Genomic DNA, 22,363 nt, shown 5'->3' on the forward strand with positions numbered 1-22,363 from the left:
ATTGCACCAGGTAGAACGAACGGGAGAGAGGGTGTGGAAGATTGAAAAAACACAAAATCAAAAATCACTAGAAGAATGCAAAATAAAAATCAAACAAAATCCTATCGTGATTATGAACTGAAATTGGATTTTGTTTGGACCATGTATAACGAGTATTGTCGACGTACCTTTATCGATGTTTCAATTCATTAATATTCATTAAAACTTAATCTTCAGTTTAACTAGTTATCAGAAGTGAGTCATTGTGACGTCTTGCTCCGACTGAAATACTTTAATTGTTTCAAAAAAATCTTCTCTAAAACAGTGTAGAAATTAAAATGAGTAGGACTCTCAAATCAAACTTTACAGGATCAGATGACGGAAGCCATGCCCCACAAAACCTGTTATGTCACTGTGAATATGAGGCACTTTTGACACATGTTACTAAAGCTGGGCATAATTTTTAAAAGAGAAATCAAATACTGAAACTTGAGTTACACGAAGAAAGCTGATAAAAGTAAATACAAGTAAGAAGATCGATGTGAAAGGTACGGACAGTTTCAAGCAATTTTTTATACTGGCCAAAAGTGTTGGAACCATCTTTTATTACAGAGAACTGAAGGAATAGCTTACAAATTAATTTTCATCTGAAGCAATCGTTTTGGAATAGATTAGTCGGTCGCAATCTATACCGGATTACTGAGAAGAGCAGCAATTTGAATACAGTGTCACACCATTAAGTATCATAATTTAGGACGTTCCTTTTTTTCCACCAGCTAACTCGTAGCCGTGCAATCACGTGGAATTTTTCACATGTCGGGCATAATATTTAAAGATTTATTGAGACGGAGCCGTGCGCCGTCTCCTATCGATGCCTCACGGCGGTGGTCAGACGTAGTGTTGTTGCTCGCCGGGGTCTGCACTTGCCGCCTGGTGTGGTAGAGAGCAGACGCGCCACGCACTGCGGCGGACGGATCGTACCCACTGTTGATCGGAGCGTGATACACCGTGAGGAACCGTGTTACCCACCAGCGTCGTCCGACATCGTGTTGCGTAGGTTGCGTCGAAGATTTCTGCGTTGCTAGGTTCAAACTTGGCTGCTGGTTGCTGAGACATATTCACTGGGGATTTACGGGCATCTCATCTGCGCACCAAGATTGTGTTGTCTTCATTCCTTAATCTGAACCAGTGTGTCTTGCTCTGTGGGAGATCCGGTGTGACTGTTCTGTCCGTGGCCGTGCTTTGGCCATATTAGAAGTATTTCTGCCGAACATTGTTTTAAGTGGCTTTTCTTGTCGCGAAAGTAGTTTAGATTCTGGCTACTTTCCAGAAGCCTATTAATGTAAAGTAAGAGTTAACTAGGCACTGATGTTACATGAACTTATGATTTTTATGCCTTCGGGTGTACTGTCAAGCTCAGTTTAACTAGTGATTATTTTTGGCACGTTTTCATGTTTAATGTCCATTGGGTGCTTATATTTCTTACGTAATCACGTGTATGGCATGTATGTAATTTTCCTTTCTTTATACTGAGTTAGGTGGTCGACTGGCGCTAGTGGTATTCGTAACTGTACGGCACACACACCACCTCTAGGGGGCCGAGTTTATTTCGGTGTGATGGTTGGGTGCCATTGCTACAGATGTGTTGATTATGAATTATTTCTTTTGAAACCCCTCCGTGTATCAGTCTTGTCAGTAAGCAAGTATTTAAAGCTGTGACTGAAGTGTGTTACTTTATTCCTTTTAAAGTGCTTTGATATTGTAATTGTTTAATTTACGCTGTAACCTTAATGATCAAGATCTTTACCATATTTTTTATTATCATCAATTAATGGCTTATGAAGAGCGCTTTGTTTAAACTGTATTTAATCAAATGGAATATGTCTATTACAAGATTGTGCCAAATTACTTTTGTTGAGGCCTGTGGATACAAACAAATTATTGCATTAAAATCTTACTTTATTGGAGCTCAGGACCTACCGTTCCCCCGCTCCATGCTGTTGCACCACGGTAAGTATCCCTCACCACATGAAAGAAGTAAATTTTACTTCGGCAACAGCAGTTAAACATTATATGAGGTCAAATGAGCCAACTGTAGGGGACGAGATTTCTCATAAACATACCAGAGGAAATACTAATCTCGCTCTAGAAGATATCACGCAAGTACCATGTACCACCGCCTTGATAATGGCGTCATGTCGATAAGGAAGAGAGTGTACAAGTTCTGTCAGTTACTAGAGATATGTCATATATGCAAAACATATTTACAATATTTGCAAGCTGCAGAGCATCACTTGTTCAAGACTCTTCAGGAATGCCATTTCCAGTTGACGCCATGCAGAGATGCGTGGCTGCTGACTGCTATGCTTCACTCGCTGCTCCGAATAGCCCACACTTTTTTCGTGTGTAGCCAGGATCAGATGGTTTAGCGGGCCGGTCGAGGTGTGATACGGTGGCTGACTGTTGGTCAAACCAGGATCTTACATTTACCTCCCAGTGAACACGGCAGTTGTCCTGCAAGAAGGGAGTGCCCGTAGCTTATCCATCATGAAGATGAAGCAGGAAGGACAAAACTTGATTACCGAGATTTCTGAAATAAACATTCTGGTTCATTTTCATCAGAACCTAAATCAGTGAGCCTATGTCGTGGTACGAAAAACAGCTCAAAGCATCAGACAACCATTTCCATCCTACACACTGCTGATTGAGCCGCCGGTAAATTCGATGCCTTGAAAAGAGGCAGAATCGCGACTCTTCGGACAACAATATACCCCTCCGATCAGCTACTGACCGGTTCTGCATTGTTTTGCCCCTTGGGGACATTCAGCGTTATGTGCCACTGAGAGCAATGTCCTTTTGCGAGGTATCCGACTCCGAACGTCCTCTGCACGCCGGTGCCTTCCCAATCTTCTCTCAGTAACTGGATGAGATGGATTCGCATCCACTGACAGAAGCAATTCCTGTCGAGTTAGAAACCGACAGTTTTTACACTCGTCTCCATTCCCCGCCGATTAGGATTTTTGCACGATCAGTATTTTTTACAGCCTGTTCCTATTACAGGGCTGCAAGTGGTAACATTCCTTCTGGACACGTGTGATAGTCCACGTTGGTACACCAACAAATCCGGCAGCTTCACTCACGGTGAAATTGTGGGCACGTCCAAGCATGGCAGCACTTTGAGCCTTTTCTCAGGTCTCCACGGAGACCCATGTAACTGTACTGCGTCCAAGCAAGCTATTGGCACATTCACAACACCGCCGTGCCTTACGCCTGCGCCGAACGGTTGCGTGAATTCCCGCTACCAGTTCCACGCCATTTGTAATGCTCCAAAGAGATCAGTGTGCTTCTTTAAGGGGGAGACTAATATTATGTCCGGTGCGCTGACATTATTTTCGTTGTTGTCACCATTCCGAAGAGTGATTAGAGGCAACAGTTTAACACGTAAGGTTTTTTCCACATAAGCGCAGCCACTGCACCCTATCCAGTTAAACCCGCTTCCTGCAGTCAAGCTTTTGTCTCCTTGTACAATTTTACTCTGACTGACGGTTTCTTGTCGCGTCAGGAAGTTCCTATCAACGTATTTGTACCATAAAGCGCTTTTCTCGCCAGTTAGATTCTATAACTCGTTAACAGTTACTCGCCTACTCATCTAACCCTTAGGCTTTTTCTGAAGCACCACACTTCAAAAGCTTCTGTTCTCTGCGTGCCTGTCCTGTTTGTCGTCCATGTTTTCTTCCATTTAACACCAAACTTCACAAAAATACTTTCGGAAAAAACCTCTTAACATGTAAATTTATATTATGTTAACATATATATCTTTTGTACAAAGCATTACCAGACGGAGTTCTGTATTCTCAGTACTTCCGCCGTCGTCAGTTGCTTCTCCGCCCAAACAGCAAAACCCATCTACTACTCTGATCGTTTCGTTTCCCCGGTCTGTCGCAGCTGATTATCCTAACCTACGAGGGTAATCCCAAAAGTAAGGTCTCCTACTTTTTTATAAGTACATAGACCTGTTTATTTCTACAATGGTTTACATCAGTTTACAGCTTGAAAAAAATGGTTCAAATGGCTCTGAGCACTATGGGACTTAACTTCTAAGGTCATCAGTCCCCTAGAACTTAGAACTAGTTAAATCTAACTAACCTAAGAACATCACACACATCCATGCCCGAGGCAGGATTCGAACCTGCGACCGTAGCGGTCGCGTGGTTCCAGACTGTAGCGCCTAGAACCGCTCGGCCACCCCAGCCGGCCTACAGCTTGAACATTTAACTATTTTTCGACATAATCACCATTTCTGTCGATGCATTTTTGTAGACGCTGTGGTAGTTTTTGTATGCTCATGTCATACCAGCTCGCTGCCATGATGTTCAGAAAGTTATGAACCTCTTCTTTCACTGGGACCATAATTAACGCTGACAGGTACTGTGAGACACTGAAAAAACTCAAACGGGCAATTCAGAACCGGAGAAGAGGAATGTTGAGCAAGGGCGTACACATTCTCCATGACAACGCTCGCCCACATATCGCTCGGCAAACCGTTGCTCTGCTGCAACAGTTTCAGTGGAACATAATCACCCACCCTATAGTTCTGACTTGGCGCCCAGTGACTATCACCTGTTCCCCAGGTTAAAAGAACATTTGGCCAGAAAGCGATTCAGCTCCGACGACGAGGTGAACTTTCTGAACAGCATGGAGGCGAGCTGGAGCAGTAATCGTCACTTGCAATAAGGCATCCCACGTTTAATGACAAACTACAACTCAAACGCCTGGAGTGCGACCCCCTGTTGGTCCTAGGATTTTTCTGTCACTTATTCCTCTTTATTCACCTCTGGTAATGGTTTATAATGTCTAAAATGACAAGTTTCATCGTGGTTTGCAGTTGATGTTAAACAGCAGTTCCCCACATAACTAGCTGGGTATGTCAGTTCAAAGGCCCCAGTAAGGCAATCCTCGCCCGCCCGGCTTGTCCCGCGGTCTAACACGCTGCTTCCCGAGCGGGAAGGCATGCCGGTCCCCGGCACGAATCCGCCCGGCGGATTAGTGTCGAGGTCCGGTGTGCCGGCGAGCATGTGGATGGTTTTGAAAGCGGTTTTCCATCTACCTCGGCGAATGCGGGCTGGTTCGCCTCATTCAGCCTAAAGTTACACTATGCGCAAACACTGTCTCAATGTGCGAGTACACCATAAACATTTTGGGCTACACTCGTCTGGTATGACACGTTCCCGGGGGGCGGGGGGTGACCACTGTGGCCGAACGGCACAATAACCCTAGGTTCGGCATGGGGCGGCGGTGAGGTGGGTGGACTGGTGGACTGCTATGTGGCCTGTTATGGGGTTGTGAACAACTGAGGGCTAAGACGGGATGAAGCCTCTGCGTCGTTTCTAGGTCCCCGGTTTAACAGTTTAATACACAATATACAAGGCAATCCTCAAACAGGATCATACTTACGAGGGGACTTCAAAAAGTAAATTACATGTTATTATGGCAGGCCTGGTAACTCTGCCGGCCGGAGTGGCCGTGCGGTTTCTAGGCGCTTCAGTCTGGAGCCGAGCGACCGCTACGGTCGCAGGTTCGAATCCTGCCTCGGGCATGGATGTGTGTGATGTCCTTAGGTTAGTTAGGTTTAATTAGTTCTAAGTTCTAGGCGACTAATGACCTCAGAAGTTAAGTCGCATAGTGCTCAGAGCCAAGCCTGGTAACTACACTTTAAAGTGATACAGATATGTAACCGCAAAGTTTCTGTAGACAACGGTCGCAGCGTATTGCACATCGTTCAATTTCTCGGCGATAGAAGTCCGCTTCTTCGTAACGCAGCCGTTCGGGAATCGCTGTGTGAACGTCATGATCGTCGGAAAATTACGACTGCTGCAAAACACTTCCTCGATTACCTGAATGTTGTCGTCTGTGGTTGGCGTAGATGGCCTTCATTCCTTCCTGGTCAACGTCACTGACGTCTGTGCGTCCTGGGACAAACTGTTGGCACTATTTCATTACGGCTGGATACGAAATTACATTTGGTCCGTGTATCACGAGAATTTCATGGAGACGTTACGCCCACAAGAATCGTACTCTTCCGCATAAATGAAATTTGGAGTACGTTTACAGTTATCGCTCAGTATCATTCGCACAGGCGTCTGTTATACCTACCAAAGCAGAACTGTGTCTGCAGGAACCCCAGAACAAGTACTCCTGACAACGCACCACTCCTGTTGCGCATTGATCTTGGCGTGGGACGACATGTGGAACTTACTTTCTGAGACCCCCTCGTAGAAAGGCACTGAGATGTTCAAACCAACCTTCGGACTCAGGTCTACCGAAAGTCTTCGTTCCCACATTCCATCCGTGGATTGAATAGGAAAGACAGAAATTATACAGGTTCAATACATTATGTATTCTCTGCCACACACCGTGCCGTGGCTTGCGGAATACAAATGTAGCACGTACGTGCTGTTCACAGCATACTGAGTTATCAAACTGAGAGATTATGGACAGTTCAACAATGCTAATGATATACGTAATATGTGAAATAAAGTTCGTTTTAGGGAAATGTATTCTGCTCGGTGTTGAAGCTGTCGTATATTTGTATACACTGATGAGCCAAAATATTATGACTACTGCTCACTCCTGGTGGAGTTGAGGGCAGTGAGGCAATAAGGAAAGAATATAAGCGCAAGAGATCGCGAATAGACAGACATTATAACGAAGATACGGGCCGCAAATGCAGAAATTCACCGATATAAGAGGTTTTGACAAAGGGCGACTGGAAACAAGAATCTCTGAAAAGGCGAAGCTGGCCCCCTGTTGGCGTACTACTGTCGTGAGTACCTACGGAAAGTGGTTGAAGGATGGTGAAATAACAAGGAGGCCGTATCGTACTGGACGACCACGCCTCATTACGTAACGTAGAAGTTGGAGGATTCCTCATCGGGTAATCCAGGGTAGGCAGTGATCTGTGGTAGATCTGAAGACAACGTACAATACTGGCGTAGGCACAAGTCTTTCGGAGCAGATTGTTTCAATGCCATTGTTAAACACGGAGCTTCACTTCAGCGACCCCTATGTGTTCCTGTGTTGACCCAACGACATCATCAGTTGTGATTACAGTGAGCACAGCATCACTGAGTTTTCACTGTGGATCAATAGAAATGTGTCGCCTGTCGAATGAATCACATTTCTTGTTACTCGATATCGATGGTTGGGTCCTTACACGCCGTCATCTAGGCGAATGGCTGCACGAAACATGCATCAGGCAACAGATGCTAGGCCGGTGAGGGTAGAATTATGCTAAGGGAAAAAATTGAGTAGGGCTTCGGTGGGATCTGTGGTGGTCATCGAAGGAATCATGACAGCAGTGGACTACACGAAAATTACTGCGGATCACCTGCATCGCTTCGTGCTTGAACTCTCCCCCTAAGGCTGTAACATCTTGCAGCAGGATAACTGCCCGTGTTGCATGGTCAGAATCTTACGACAATGGTTTGAGGGTCATTATAGTGAACTCACACTGAAGTCTTGGCCAGAAAATGTGTTTGATCTGTACCCACTGGAAAACATATTGGGTGCCAGGTGTTAGGCTGTAAATAACCATCCCGAAATTTGCGGGAATTGTTTGACCTGTGAGTAGACCTCTGGTGCCACATACTTCTGGAATTTTGTCAAAGACTTATAGAATCCACGTCACGCAGACTATCTGTTCTACTGTGTTAGAAAAGAGAAACAACACGCTATTAAACTGTTGGTCATAATGTTTTGGTTCATCGGTGTGTATGTGTAGCGTAGTCCACTTAAACGTTTCAGTGCAAATATCTCTGCAACAACAACAGATATTGGTAAACGACTTTAGGAAGTATGAATGTAAGGCAGGGGCTCATGAAAGTAAATACTATGAGACATTCTAAATCGCAAGCAAATATTATTTTCAACACAAACGTATGGTTTTTTTTGTAATGGGCAGCCCGAATTATTTCTTACGCAATCAGTGACACGAAAAATCACAGAAAGAATGGCTTTAGTTGTACCGCAAAACGTCATTCACATCCCGAAAAATTGCAAGGCGAAAGTGATGCTTATAAACAGAACACGCAGCTACTGAACATCCTGAGATGCAAGTGTAATCCCCCACACTGCTCGTAATTGCGATGTGATTGACGTACTATGATGCAACAAACGCTGTACTTATTGTCATTTACATTGTTATTAAATTGACTGGAAACAATGCAGGTATCCAGTCATACAACTACCTACAACACAGAAATGTACAACTATTATTTACCTCTTTGTTAGATACTTGGTCAGCCGTTAATTATGTTCATCGTGGCCGGAGATATTTGGATTTTCGTTGCCGTCTTGCCCATTCTAGTACCATACTGTAGTAAAGTTCAATAAAACACGAATGAGCAAACCCTTCCCTTACTTTTCTTTGTGTATGACCAGATATCTGTATTGTTTCCAGTCCACTTAACAGTGTATCAATAAGTACACCGTTTGTTGCATCGTAGTATGTCAAGTACATCGCGATTACGAGAAATGTGGGGTTCAAGCTTGCATATCAGATTTGCAGTAGCGGCGCGTTTTGTTTATTTCAAGTATCGACGTTGCCTTGCGGTTTCTTGGGATGTAATTGATGTATTGCGATTTAACCACTGCCATTCTTTTCGTGATTTTTGATGTTATTGATAACGTAAGAAATAATACAGAGTGCCTAATAAAAAATATACATATTAAAACATTAAAAACACACACACATACACAAACATTTATAAATATATAGTGTCCCAAGTGAACCCTGACAAACTTCAGTAACAGTTTCCTTACGTTTAGGGATACTGCATGTTACATCTTCATAGCGTTTACTTCCATCTTTTTCCTTGGTTTCTCCACACTTCATCATTTGAGTGCACAGCACAGAGCTGCCTTTGGTAGCCTGGTGTCCTCCATTTTATGGATATGGAAAGCCCATTGGCGTCTGTAGTTTTGCATTCCGGTGTTGACTAATTCTACGTTCATTTCTTTCTTATTAGCATTATTAAACTTGTCTTCCATAGTTCCGCTTACGAATTTCATTTCACAGTTCTGCGCTCAAGACGTAGCTTTCTGTGTTGGTGCCCAACTCTCACAACCACAGGGCAATGTAGGACCTTCCGTGGTGCTGTTTTATTCTTTAAATTGTTGGTATGGTTCAATATACTGCTTGGAACTTTTTATAGGAGTCCATCTTTTAACCTTACCAATTCCACATCCTGAAAAAGTGGGGGAGGGCCATCCATATTTTTGGCCTTAACGACTATTTTGCGTCTTATTGGCTCTCTTCTCAATACTCCATTTCCTTCATTTTACCAGTGGATATTTTGGGCCACTTCTTCATTGACCTGATTGACACTTGAGTAATGGATTAACCGTCTAAGATAGGTAAAAAAATGGTTCAAATGGCTCTGAGCACTATGGGACTCAACATCTTAGGTCATAAGTCCCCTAGAACTTAGAACTACTTAAACCTAACTAACCTAAGGACTTCACACACACCCATGCCCGAGGCAGGATTCGAACCTGCGACCGTAGCAGTCCCGCGGTTCCGGACTGCAGCGCCGGAACCGCTAGACCACCGCGGCCGGCGGTAGGTAAAAGGCTGACTACTATTTCATTACACAGACCAAAACTTCTATAGTACGGTGTACATCGTGTTAAGTCTTAATTTATGGTCAGAAGTTTGCGATATTGGGAAATGTCACAATTTCGCGAGAACCACTTTTTGTTCTAATACATGGGCTGCTTACTCGTTTCAGTGCGACCCCAGCCTGCGATAGTCGGCTGCCAGTTTTTGTAGGTCTCGTTGACATCCTGTGGAGACGGAAGGCAGATCGGCCGGATGTTATCTGGAATACCAAAGTGCTTGTCTTAGTGTAACAATGCAACTGAGAAGAGAGAAATAGTTGTTAGCTCTAGGTAGGAAGAAAGCAAGAGCGCATTACTTCGTAAACAGTGAGCATAAAAGTAACATTGTCTTATTTACCACTGTGGGTTCGATAGAGAGCGGAAAAGGGAGAAGCAGCAAGTGCCCAACATCTAATATTATGATTCCTACAGAAAGAACAGTTATCTACTTAGGGAGTTTATACAGGTTCACTAAAGCTTTTCGCCACAATCCCATAATTCAGAAATTTTTATCAATGTCGATTATTATTTGCCTGCAATGAAACTTAGCTCCGAAGTACGTTACTTCTCTAGACTGAAAATACATGTTAGAGGCCGTGACCACATGTGCGTGAAGTTCGTAAATGCTGCAATGCGTCGTACGATAAATGTCGCACTGGCCAGTCGTGGTATGGTTGTACGCTCCTTTCCCGCGCATGCGCGGCTGAACAGGTTGTAAGTAAGCTGTTTAGGTTTTTATATTGGTAACGCCTCGTAGCGCTCTGTATGAAAATCACTGGCTGTGCTGTGTGCAGTCTGTGGTTAGTTTGCATTGTTGTCCGCCATTGTAGTGTTGGGCAGCTGGATGTGAACAGCGCCTAGCGTTGCGCAGTTGGAGGTGAGCCGCCAGCAGTGGTGGATGTGGGGAGTGAGATGGCGGAGTTTTGGACAGAAACAGTACTTTTGTAAGAATGGATGTCATGAACTGCTATGTATATATTATGACTAATAAGCTGGCAGTAGTGGCGCTCGCTGTATTGCAGTAGCTTGAGTAACGAAGATCTTTGTGAGGTAAGTGATTTGTGAAAGGTATAGGTTAATGTTAATCAGGGCCATTATTTTGTAGGGATAATTGAAAGTCAGATTGCGTTGCGCTAAAAATATTGTGTGTCACTTTAGTTAATGTTTGAGTACGTTCAGTTTTGCTCAGCTGTTTGAAAAGCAAATAATGTAAGAGGTTTATCAGCACAGTAATTCATAAATTTTTCTAAGGGGACGTTTCAAGGTCAATCGATTTCCGTTTAAGATAGATGAGAATTTTAGACAGAACAGAATTATTAGAGTAAAGGGAACTTATGCTCTGTACACAACCTAGCATCTCTTTGACGGTGAAAATTGTTCAGAGGCACAGTTATACCATAATTGAGCAGTCAATGATGAAAAACTTCCAGTGAATGTGAGGAGTTCCTACCTAATGAACAGTAAGAACAAGCTTATTGGAGGAAAGATATTTCTTCTCAAAATTTATATAGATTCTAACGAAAATGTACATCACAAATAGTAGGACACACGTAGGCGAAGAAATTATGTTGTATGAACAAGGTCTGGAAAGGCTCTGTTTCCATGTTACAAGTCATTTTCTATAACTCATTAATCACGGGAAATACACTCCTGGAAATGGAAAAAAGAACACATTGACACCGGTGTGTCAGACCCACCATACTTGCTCCGGACACTGCGAGAGGGCTGTACAAGCAATGATCACACGCACGGCACAGCGGACACACCAGGAACCGCGGTGTTGGCCGTCGAATGGCGCTAGCTGCGCAGCATTTATGCACCGCCGCCGTCAGTGTCAGCCAGTTTGCCGTGGCATACGGAGCCCCATCGCAGTCTTTAACACTGGTAGCATGCCGCGACAGCGTGGACGTGAACCGTATGTGCAGTTGACGGACTTTGAGCGAGGGCGTATAGTGGGCATGCGGGAGGCCGGGTGGACGTACCGCCGAGTTGCTCAACACGTGGGGCGTGAGGTCTCCACAGTACATCGATGTTGTCGCCAGTGGTCGGCGGAAGGTGCACGTGCCCGTCGACCTGGGACCGGACCGCAGCGACGCACGGATGCACGCCAAGACCGTAGGATCCTACGCAGTGCCGTAGGGGACCGCACCGCCACTTCCCAGCAAATTAGGGACACTGTTGCTCCTGGGGTATCGGCGAGGACCATTCGCAACCGTCTCCATGAAGCTGGGCTACGGTCCCGCACACCGTTAGGCCGTCTTCTGCTCACGCCCCAACATCGTGCAGCCCGCCTCCAGTGGTGTCGCGACAGGCGTGAATGGAGGGACGAATGGAGACGTGTCGTCTTCAGCGATGAGAGTCGCTTCTGCCTTGGTGCCAATGATGGTCGTATGCGTGTTTGGCGCCGTGCAGGTGAGCGCCACAATCAGGACTGCATACGACCGAGGCACACAGGGCCAACACCCGGCATCATGGTGTGGGGAGCGATCTCCTACACTGGCCGTACACCACTGGTGATCGTCGAGGGGACACTGAATAGTGCACGGTACATCCAAACCGTCATCGAACCCATCGTTCTACCATTCCTAGACCGGCAAGGGAACTTGCTGTTCCAACAGGACAATGCACGTCCGCATGTATCCCGTGCCACCCAACGTGCTCTAGAAGGTGTAAGTCAACTACCCTGGCCAGCAAGATCTCCGGATCTGTCCCCCATTGAGCATGTTTGGGACTGGATGAAGCGTCGTCTCACGCGGTCTGCACGTCCAGCACGAACGCTGGTGCAACTGAGGCGCCAGGTGGAAATGGCATGGCAAGCCGTTCCACAGGACTACATCCAGCATCTCTACGATCGTCTCCATGGGAGAATAGCAGCCTGCATTGCTGCGAAAGGTGGATATACACTGTACTAGTGCCGACATTGTGCATGCTCTGTTGCCTGTGTCTATGTGCCTGTGGTTCTGTCAGTGTGATCATGTGATGTATCTGACCCCAGGAATGTGTCAATAAAGTTTCCCCTTCCTGGGACAATGAATTCACGGTGTTCTTATTTCAATTTCCAGGAGTGTATATACGAACAGAACGCACCAGCAAACCTCATACAACTCTTTCTCACAAGAGTTGTTCAGTATGACCTCCGTGGGCACTGACACATGCACTAAACGGCCGTCATACTGAATCTCTGATGCACTGATGTATCCCTCGAGTATTATGTATGGTTTCGCAGCCCTCCATAATACGGGCACCGAGACTCTGAACAACTTGTACTGGGTTCCACACATACCAGATGCATAAGTATGACGCCGGAATTCCCCTACAGATAGTGCTAGCCGTCAGTGTAGATCTCGTGATACCTAGAGAGCCTGTATAGGGAGAGAGTGGCCAACCGGACGATACGGCGGCCATTTTTCTGCCAAACTGCGGGCGGGACTTTTGAATGTCCAGTAGTGGACGAATCAAAAGCACAAGACAATATGGCGAAATCATTCGTTAAATGCCTTTGTTTATAAGAATAATGTGTTATAATAATTTTCACACAACCAATTTACAGGTTTGTTTTCAAATTTAACTATGTATATTGCAAGTTGTTTTAGATGTAGTAAAAAGCAAAAACGACTTACTTCGCATATATAAGAGTTCTTGGTTGGTTTCCACAAGGCTCCTGTTTGATTTATGTCAGCCCTGTTGACTGCGACTGCCCAATGCTTTCGTCTTTCTTCATTGCGTTGAAATGCTAACATGCGAAATCCACCTTCGCCTCTATTGGAACAACCAAATGCATCACAACCTGGCATCGTTAACGAACGTGTGCAGAACGAATTACAGATGTCAAAAACAATACTATACAATTACTAACGTGTTTACTTCAAACATGTAGGCCTACCGACTTCATCACAAAACGCTTCATTATTTCAACTCGTATTTAAGATCGCAAACGCTAATTACGTACTAAAAACGATATACAACTAAATCGAACATGCATGCACAACGCATAATAACTCTGTCAATAATTCAAATACCTTTTAATCGTTTCCAAACGTCCTCTGAACTTCAACTCAAAAGCACGGCGAACATAGGAAGCGCGAGAGACGTTTGACGCCATTTTTCTGCCAAAGCTAATCAACCGATCACGGGCAACTTCACCTATGGCCACTCTCTCTGTATACAGGCTCTCTAGTGATACCGCGGCTGCAGTGCCATTTGCTTCCTGTAACGGCTTACGACGAATGTCAACACATAGTAACCCCAGTTCCATACATCTGTATCTGTTTCAAACCCGTAAACACGTCGAGTTTTGTGCCTACGAACTACGATTTCAGGGCGTCAATGGTTTTCTGTTATCATTTGAAGATAACTGCTACAGAATCGCATCGAATGCTTGTCGAAGCTTTCGGCTAACATGCTCTTGAGAAAACAGTGTTTCGAGTGTTCAAAAAATTCAAAAGTGGTGATTTTGACGGTCGAAGACAACGAATTGCAGGCCTTATTGGATGAAGACGATACGCAAACTCAACAGAAACAGGTGGAACAATTGAATGTGCTACAAAAAGCCGTTTTTCTTCGGTTGAAAGCTATGGGAAAGGTGAAGAAAGTGGGAAAATAGGTTCCGCATGAACTGAGTGAAAGACAGCAAGCAAATCGAAAGACCACTTGTGAAATATTGCTCGCCAGATGCGAAAGAAAGTCGTTTATCCATCGAATGTGATGAAAAATGAATCCTAAGCATCGTAGATCATGACTGAATCCAGGTGAACCATCGACATCCACTGCTAGACCAAATCGCATTGGAGAGAAGACAGTGCTCTGTGTTTGGTGGGATCAGAAGGGTGTCATCTACTATGAGCTGCTACAACCTGGTGAAACCGTTAACACCGATCGCTACCAACAGTAAATGATTTAAAACGAGCATTACGTGGAAAAAGACCGAATTATGGAAAAATGCAACACAAAGTCATATTGCTTCGTGGTAACGCATCACACACAGAAAAACGGGTCAGGGAAACGATCGAGGCGTTCATTTGGGAAATACTAGGGCATGCGGCTTATTCTCCAGACTTGGCTCCTCCCGATTACTATCTACTTGCATCACTGGGACACGCTCTCGCTGAATAACGCTTCAATTCGTATGGCAATGTAAGAAAACGGCTCGCTGACTGGTTCGCTTCAAAAGAAGAATTGTTTTTTTGGCGTGGCATTCATAGCCTGCCGGAGAGTTGGGAGAAATGTATACATAGCAACGGAGATTACTTTGAATAAAATATTGTTTATTAGTTTCAAACAACAGACGTGTAATTATTGCAACCAAATTCCGGTTTCATACTTCTACATCTCGTAAGTGCATTCAAATGCCCCCAAAAATAAAAGTCCAGTGTGTTTAGGTCCGGAGAGCATGGAGGCCAGTCAATTGCTCCGTCGCTACCTATCCATTGTAACCGGATCTGTACCATAGTTGAGCGCGATGGGCATTGCCGTCAGCTAACCCATACAGTAAATGGGCATCTGCCAATTCTGCATTTGTGTACACTGCCACTGCAAGAGTCAAATATGTCATTAACTCTACGTAGTAACCCGTGTGCTTGCAACTGTTATACTGATCGCTGAAACAAGCTAAGGTGTACGTCGTATGGCAACAGGGACCTGAGAAACAAAACACTGGTGGTGCACAACGTAACCAGACGTCACCAAGAGAGCATGTTCCCCGTGATTCTAACATTCTGTTCTTGCATGTTTCACATGATTAATGAGTTGGAGAAAATGAATTGTAACATGGAAACAAAGCTTTTAAAGGTCAATGTCCATACAACATAACTTCTTCGTCTACTTATGAGGAATGTGTCCAGCAATTTGTGCCGTACATTTTTGTTACACCCAATATATATCTCCTGTGGACAATTTAAAACACAAAGGAAATAGGGCAGGTTTTTTAAGTCCATCGGATTGTGAGAGATTGTATTTCAGTGTCGCATATGCTGTGACACGTACTAAGAAGGAAGGAAGATTAAGAGTTTAACGTTGCGTCGACAGCGATGTCGTTGGAGACAGAGCACAAGATCGAATTACGAAAGATGGGAAAGAAAATCGGCCGTGACTTTTTTCAAAGCACTCATTCTGATATTAGCTTGGAATGATTTAGGGAAGTCGCAGGGCGGCCGCTGTGGCCGAGCGGTTCTAGGCACTTCAGTCCGGAACCGCGCTGTTGCTACGGTTGCAGATTCGAATCGTGCCTCGGGCATGGATGTGTGTGGTGTCCTTATGTTTGTTAGGTTTAAGGAGGTCTAGGTATAGGGGACTGATGACCTCAGATGTTAAGTCCCATAGTACTTAGAGCCATTTGAAGCATTTGGAAGTCGCAGAAAATGTAAATCTGGATCTCCGGATGGAGATTTGAACAGCTGCCCTCCGGAATACTAGTCCAATGTGTTGGCCTCTGCGTGTTCGCTCGGTGTGGCAAGTGCTGAACTGAAGTTCGACATTTCCAATTGAATGAGTGCCATACTTAACTCACACATGCAATGCCCTGATTGAAACAGCGCCAGAGCTGGTGAATGGACATCATCATCCACAGTTACAGGATTCGAAAAGTATGAAGGGAAAGCAGCAGTTGAGAAGCGAATGAAACAGGATTGTAGCCTATCTCCGATATTGTTCAATCTGTACAAAGCGCAAGCAGTTACGGAAATTAAGGAAATTTTTTGACAGAGATTAAAGCTCAGTCAGAAGAAATTAAAAACTTTGAGGTTTCTCGATGACATGGTAATTATCTCAGACGCGCCTAAAGACTTGGAAGAGCAGTTGCACGGAATGGGTGATGTCTTGAAAAGATGTTATAAGATGAATATCAACAAAAGAAAAAACAAGGATAATGGAATGTAGTTGAATTAAATCAGGCGATGGCGACGGAAGTACATTCTAAGACAAAGAAACAGCGCACCATGAAGAAATTATCCGAATGGGACGGAAATGCTCCAAACGTGCCAAATTGGGGAGAGGCCAAAGTTGAGTTTGACAATCATGAAGACAAGCCGTAGAAACTCTTGCCGGGGGAGGTTGGGGGGCGGGGGCGGGCATTATCTTGCTGAAATGTAAGCCCAGGATGGCTCGCCATGAAGGGCAACAAAACGGGTGTGGAATTTCGTCGACGTACCGCTGCGCTGTAAGGGTGCCGCGGATGACAACCAAATGAGTTCTTCTATGAACTGAAATAGCGCTCCAGACCTTCACTCCTGGTTGTCGGACCGTACGGCGGGTGATAATCAGGTCGGTATCCCACTGTTGTCTCGGGCGTCTTCAGACACGTCTTCGAGCTGGAATGTCAGTGATAAGAGTGGAATTGTCTTCAGTGATGAGTCCCGTTTCGAAATGAGCTCTGATGGCCAGCGAAGGCATGTCTGGAGACGCCCCAGACGGCGGGGCGCCATAATGGTCGACAATCAGGAGCCGTGTCTGGGGTGCCATTTCATTTCATGGCAAGACCCATTCGGTTGTCATCCTTGGCACCGTTACAGCACAGCGTTACGTCGACGATATTTTACGCCCCATGTTGTTCCCCTCATGGCAAGTCATCCTAGGATTACTTTTCAGCAAGATAACACCCACCCGCACGTGGTGAGATTTTCTACTGCTAGGTAGACGGATGTATCTCCAATTGAAAACGTTTGGAACATTATAGGCAGGGACCTCCGAACAGTTCGGGATTTTGACGATCTAACGTGCCAGGCAGGCAGAATTTGGCACGATATCCCTCAGGAGGACATAACAATAACGCTATCAATCAATGCCAAGGCGAATAACTGCTTCCATAAGGGTCAGAGGTGGATGAACGCGTTATTGACATGCTCAGATTGCGAAGCTCTTGCTCTTGAATAAAGCATTCAATTTTTCTGAAATAGTAATCATTTGTTTGTCTGTACAAGTACGTCACATCTACCGTTATCCATCCCATTTGGATAATTCCTTCGTGCTGCGTCTTTTGTCTTGGAGTGTACATTAGGAGTTCATAGACTAAAAGAAGTCGATGAGTTTTACTATTTGTAAAGCAAAACACTTGACGTTAGCTGATGTGTAGGGAATATAAAAAGGAAACTGGCAGTCCCAAGCAAAGCGTTTCTGAAGAGGAATTTATTAACACCGAATATGAATTTAAGTGCTAGGAAGCTTTCTCTGAACGTATTTGTATGTTGTGTAGCCTTGTACGAAAATGAAACGAGGACGATAAACTGTTCAGACCAGGAGAGAATAGAATCATTTGAAACGTGGTGCAGCAGAAGAATTTCGAAAGTTATATGGGCGGATCGAAAAACTAGAGGATCAAACTGGGGAAAAAACAAATCTGTGGCATAATTTGCCTAACAGAAGGGTTCGGCTGATAAGACACATTCTGAGGCATCAAGGAATCATCAGTTTGGAAATGGAGGGAGTGTGAGTGTGTGTGTGTTGGTGGGAGGGGGGTTGAGGGGGGGTGATTGTAGAGGGAGACGAAGGTTTGAATAGAGTAAGCAGTTTCAAATGGCTGTACGTTGCAGAGATGAAGAGGCCTGCTCAGGATAGATTAATATGTTGAGCTACATCGAACCAGCATTCGGACGGAAGACCACATAGATAACAGTCGCCTAATACGTTTTGGTACGCCCTGCGTGAAGCTTTTCCCTTCTGCAACTGACCCTTAACGTAGACAAATGTAATGTATTGCGAATACATAGAAAGAAGGATCCTTTATTGTATGATTATATGATAGCGGAACAAACACTGGTAGCAGTTACTTCTGTAAAATATCTGGGAGTATGCGTGCGGAACGATTTGAAGTGGAATGATCATACAAAATTAATTGTTGGTAAGGCGGGTATCAGGTTGATATTCATTGGGAGAGTCCATAGAAAATGTAGTCCATCAACAAAGGAGGTGGCTTACAAAACACTCGTTCGACCTATACTTGAGTATTGCTCATCAATGTGGGATCCGTACCAGATCGGGTTGACGGAGGAGATAGAGAAGATCCAAAGAAGAGCGGCGCGTTTCGTCACAGGGTTATTTGGTAACCGCGATAGCGTTACGGAGATGTTTAGCAAACTCAAGTGGCAGACTCTGCACGAGAGGTGTTCTGCATCGCGGTGTAGCTTGCTCACCAGGTTTCGAGAGGGTGCGTTTCTGGATGAGGTATCGAACATATTGCTTCCCCCTACTTATACCTCCCGAGGAGATCACGAATGTAAAATTAGAGAGATTCGAGCGCGCACGGAGGCTTTCAGACAGTCGTTCTTCCCGCGAACCATACGCGACTGGAACAGGAAAGGGAGGTAATGACAGTGGCACGTAAAGTGCCCTCCGCCACAGACCGTTGGGTGGCTTGCGGAGTATAAATGTAGATGTAGATGTAGACTGCATTATCAACTTGTGATGTCGATATGACCTCCTAAATAACTACGACTCTCCGCCATGGTTCACCGAAAGGGGTAGACAGTTTGAATTGTGCGTTTCTATGATAAGGTGCGTACGTAAATACTTTTTCAGTTAGGAAATGAAGAGCCTTGCTTCTGGCCGGGCGCCGCTGGGAGCATGACGCGTGCAGCGCAGGGTATGAGAGACGAATGCTTCGTTCATTTCAGCTGTTCACTGAAAAATTATGCCCAATAAACCCATACCAAATAAGTACGGTCTACGTATTTTAAGATTATAAGAAGCAGTGTTAAAAAAACAGCTTTTCTTTTAAATTTTCGTAGTGCAGGCTTATTTGCTAGCAGCTTAGATAGCCTGGCGTACAAACGAATTTGAGTGGCGACAGTAATGACAACATTTTTGCTTTAAGACAACTAATGGCAAAGAGACTGCAAAGGAATTCTAGCAGCCATTTAGCTTTGAAAGCTGGAGAAGCCATATGACGCAGTGCCGCTGAAGAAACTGTTAGAAGCCCTGAGGTTCAAATGGTTCAAATGGCTCTGCGCACTATGTGACTCAACTTCTGAGGTCATCAGTCGCCTAGAACTTAGAACTAATTAAACCTAACTAACCTAAGGACATCACACACATCCATGCCCGAGACAGGATTCGAACCTACGACCCCAGCGGTCGCTCGGCTCCAGACTGTAGCGCCTAGAACCGCACGGGCACTTCGGCCGGCTGAAGCCCTGAGGGAATTGGGCTTTGAAAGACATGTTAGAAGTATATGCAAACTACAGAAGTTTGCAGAGCGTGTAATCTATGTGGGGAAACCAATTTCGTCAATGCTTTTCAAAAATCAGAAAGGGACTGAAGCAGGGTGCTGCTTTTCTCTTACATTGTTTAAATAGTGGGGACTGAAACTAAATTTTCAAAAGATTGAATACCGATACAGCGGAGAAAATGTAGGAATCAAAACAGTAAATGGCCAACACGTTAAGGCACGTAAAACGTTTAAATATTTGGCTAGCAACAAATCGGAAGACGAACAAATAATTTTGTAATACAGCAACGAGTAGTGAATGGAAAAATAGCAATCTAGAAGGAAAAACCGTCTGCTGTGGTCTTCTAAGATAAGTTTGAGAGTAAAGAAGATGCTCTAAATAAATACTGTAGAACCTATAACAACTTACGGGAAGTGGTGGGAGCGTATTGGAAAAAATAAAAGCAAACTAAGAGTTGTAGAAATGGACTATGTCAGAAGATCGTGTACAATATCCGGGCGAGACCGCATAAGAAATGCAACGACTAGGCAAATGACTAAGAATAAAAATAACATTGCAGATAGAACAGAAGAACGGCAGCTCGCCAGGTATGAACATGCAATGCAAATGACAGATGTCAGATGACCAAATAAGACCTCGATGTACGCTCCTCAGGTAAGAAAGAGAAGAGGAAGACCGAAAGTTGCCTGGTTATACGAGGTAAAGGAAGCCATGGAAAAAAGAGAGGCCAGAGAGGAGGAAGAAATCACTATCAGCCATGATCTGAAATCATACCCGACGGTTCCCCACACCCTAACGCCAAGAATAACGCCGTTGCGGCTCTCCGAATAACCTGAAGGATGAGACCCCTCCCCAGATCGCCGCCTCACACTCAGCAATGGTCACCGCGGGTAGTACAGAACCACGATTAATCGCTGAACTCAATGCAACGTCATTCATCAGTACTCCATGCTTCCCGTTCACAGCACCACTCCAAACGCAGATGTTTGCGTTGTGGTGTTAGCGACAGCCTGTGCGTGGGACGGCGATTCCTTAATCCGGCTGCTGCTAGTCTCAGGATGACAAAGGAAGTTGCGGGGATTTCTTCAGTTGTAGCCGGATGGCAGGCGCCGATGTAAAGGGTTCAGGATATGCCTGGTGCACTTTACGATGATTCTCCCTTGTGGTGGTCAGGCGTGCTCGACGGGAACCTTGATGACCAGTATACTTGCTCTCGTTTCTCATGCAGCCCAAAATCGGGCCACTGTTACACCCAAATAACCCGCAAATTTGGTTACTGTACGGTTCGGCCAGCCGTCAAACGAAAACCTACAATGAGCTGCTGATAAAGATGTTTCACATGTGTACGGGGCTTCTCCGTGTCCCTCACAGTAATAACTCATTATCTGACGCTGTTCACGTCCCTTATATACCCTACCAGGTTTGGTAACAGTACTACACACGAAGGACACTAATGCGCTCTGGTGGCTGTTCTACCAGTCACGAAGAATTTTAAGTCTTAGTAATTTACATACCCGACGATGGTGTGCTCGTGTACTAAATTACATTGGCACCCGACCGTGACTTCTGGGTGGTTTGCTTTTTTGTCAGGCAGTGTATTTTGGCCAATTGGCGACAGGAAGGGCATCCGGCCACCCCTTAAATTAACCCTGCCAAATCCGACCATAACCATGCCAACCCTGCGAAAACATTGGACAAAGGCACAAGGAAAAGAAGAAGAAGAAGAAGAAGAAGAGTGTATTTTGTCCAACTAATGAACAACTAATGTCCCCTGCTCCAGCTCCATGTGTGGTGTTGCCTGAACGGCCGAGTGCCGCGGTGCCGCTGTTGCAGGGGCATACTTACTTGTGTACATGACCTCCTGGTTGAGCCGGATGAGCCCAATGTCGTTCTGGTAGCTGTTGTCCTGGCCGCGGTAGCCGGGGTGCGGCAGGAGGCGCTCCGGCTCTACGTCGAGCGGCGGGTCGGCGCACACCCGCGTCCCGTTCACGTCCGGCTCGAAGCAGTCGAACTCAGAGTCCACGTCGAACTCGCCCAGCCGCACGCTCACCCTGCGCACAGTGTTCCAAACTGGCAGCACTCGGTAGTCAACCGCCCACGAGGATACGAAGGCTGTCTCGGAAGTATCCTCTGTTGTGTTATAAATACACTGCTGGCCATTAAAATTGCTACACCACGAAGATGAAGTGCTACAGACACGAAATTGAACTGACAAGAAGAAGATGCTGTGATATGCCAATGATTAGCTTTTCAGAGCATTCACAGCACCTACAACGTGCTGACATGAGGAAAGTTTCCAACCGATTTCTCATACACAAACAGCAGCTGACCGGCGTTGCCTGATGAAAAGTTGTTGTGATGCCTCGTGTAAGGAGGAGAAATGCCTACTATCACGTTTCCGACTTTGATAAAGGTCGGATTGTAGCCTATCGCGATTGCGGTTTATCGTATCGCGACATTGCTGCTCGCGTTGGTCGACATCCAATGACTGTTAGCAGAATATGGAATCGGTGGGTTCAGGAGGGTAATATGGAACACCGTGCTGGATCCCAACGGCCTCGTGTCACTAG

The 22,363-nt window shown here is 45.2% G+C and overlaps 1 protein-coding gene across 2 annotated transcripts in view; it reads right to left on the minus strand.

Moving 5' to 3' along the window:
- LOC126177442 (CLIP domain-containing serine protease HP8-like) overlaps positions 1–22,363 on the minus strand; it is a 79,011-nt gene that overhangs the window by 5,051 nt on the left and 51,597 nt on the right. For both annotated transcript variants that reach the window (XM_049924456.1, XM_049924457.1), the window contains exons 4-5: positions 21,639–21,844; positions 9,759–9,857 (exon numbers count right to left, since the gene is read on the minus strand). In XM_049924456.1, coding sequence (XP_049780413.1) covers positions 9,759–9,857; positions 21,639–21,844 — 305 coding nt within the window. The remainder of the gene's footprint in view (positions 1–9,758; positions 9,858–21,638; positions 21,845–22,363) is intronic.

The sequence above is a fragment of the Schistocerca cancellata genome, chromosome 1, assembly GCF_023864275.1.
Source record: "Schistocerca cancellata isolate TAMUIC-IGC-003103 chromosome 1, iqSchCanc2.1, whole genome shotgun sequence".
In the NCBI taxonomy this organism is placed as follows: domain Eukaryota; kingdom Metazoa; phylum Arthropoda; class Insecta; order Orthoptera; family Acrididae; genus Schistocerca; species Schistocerca cancellata.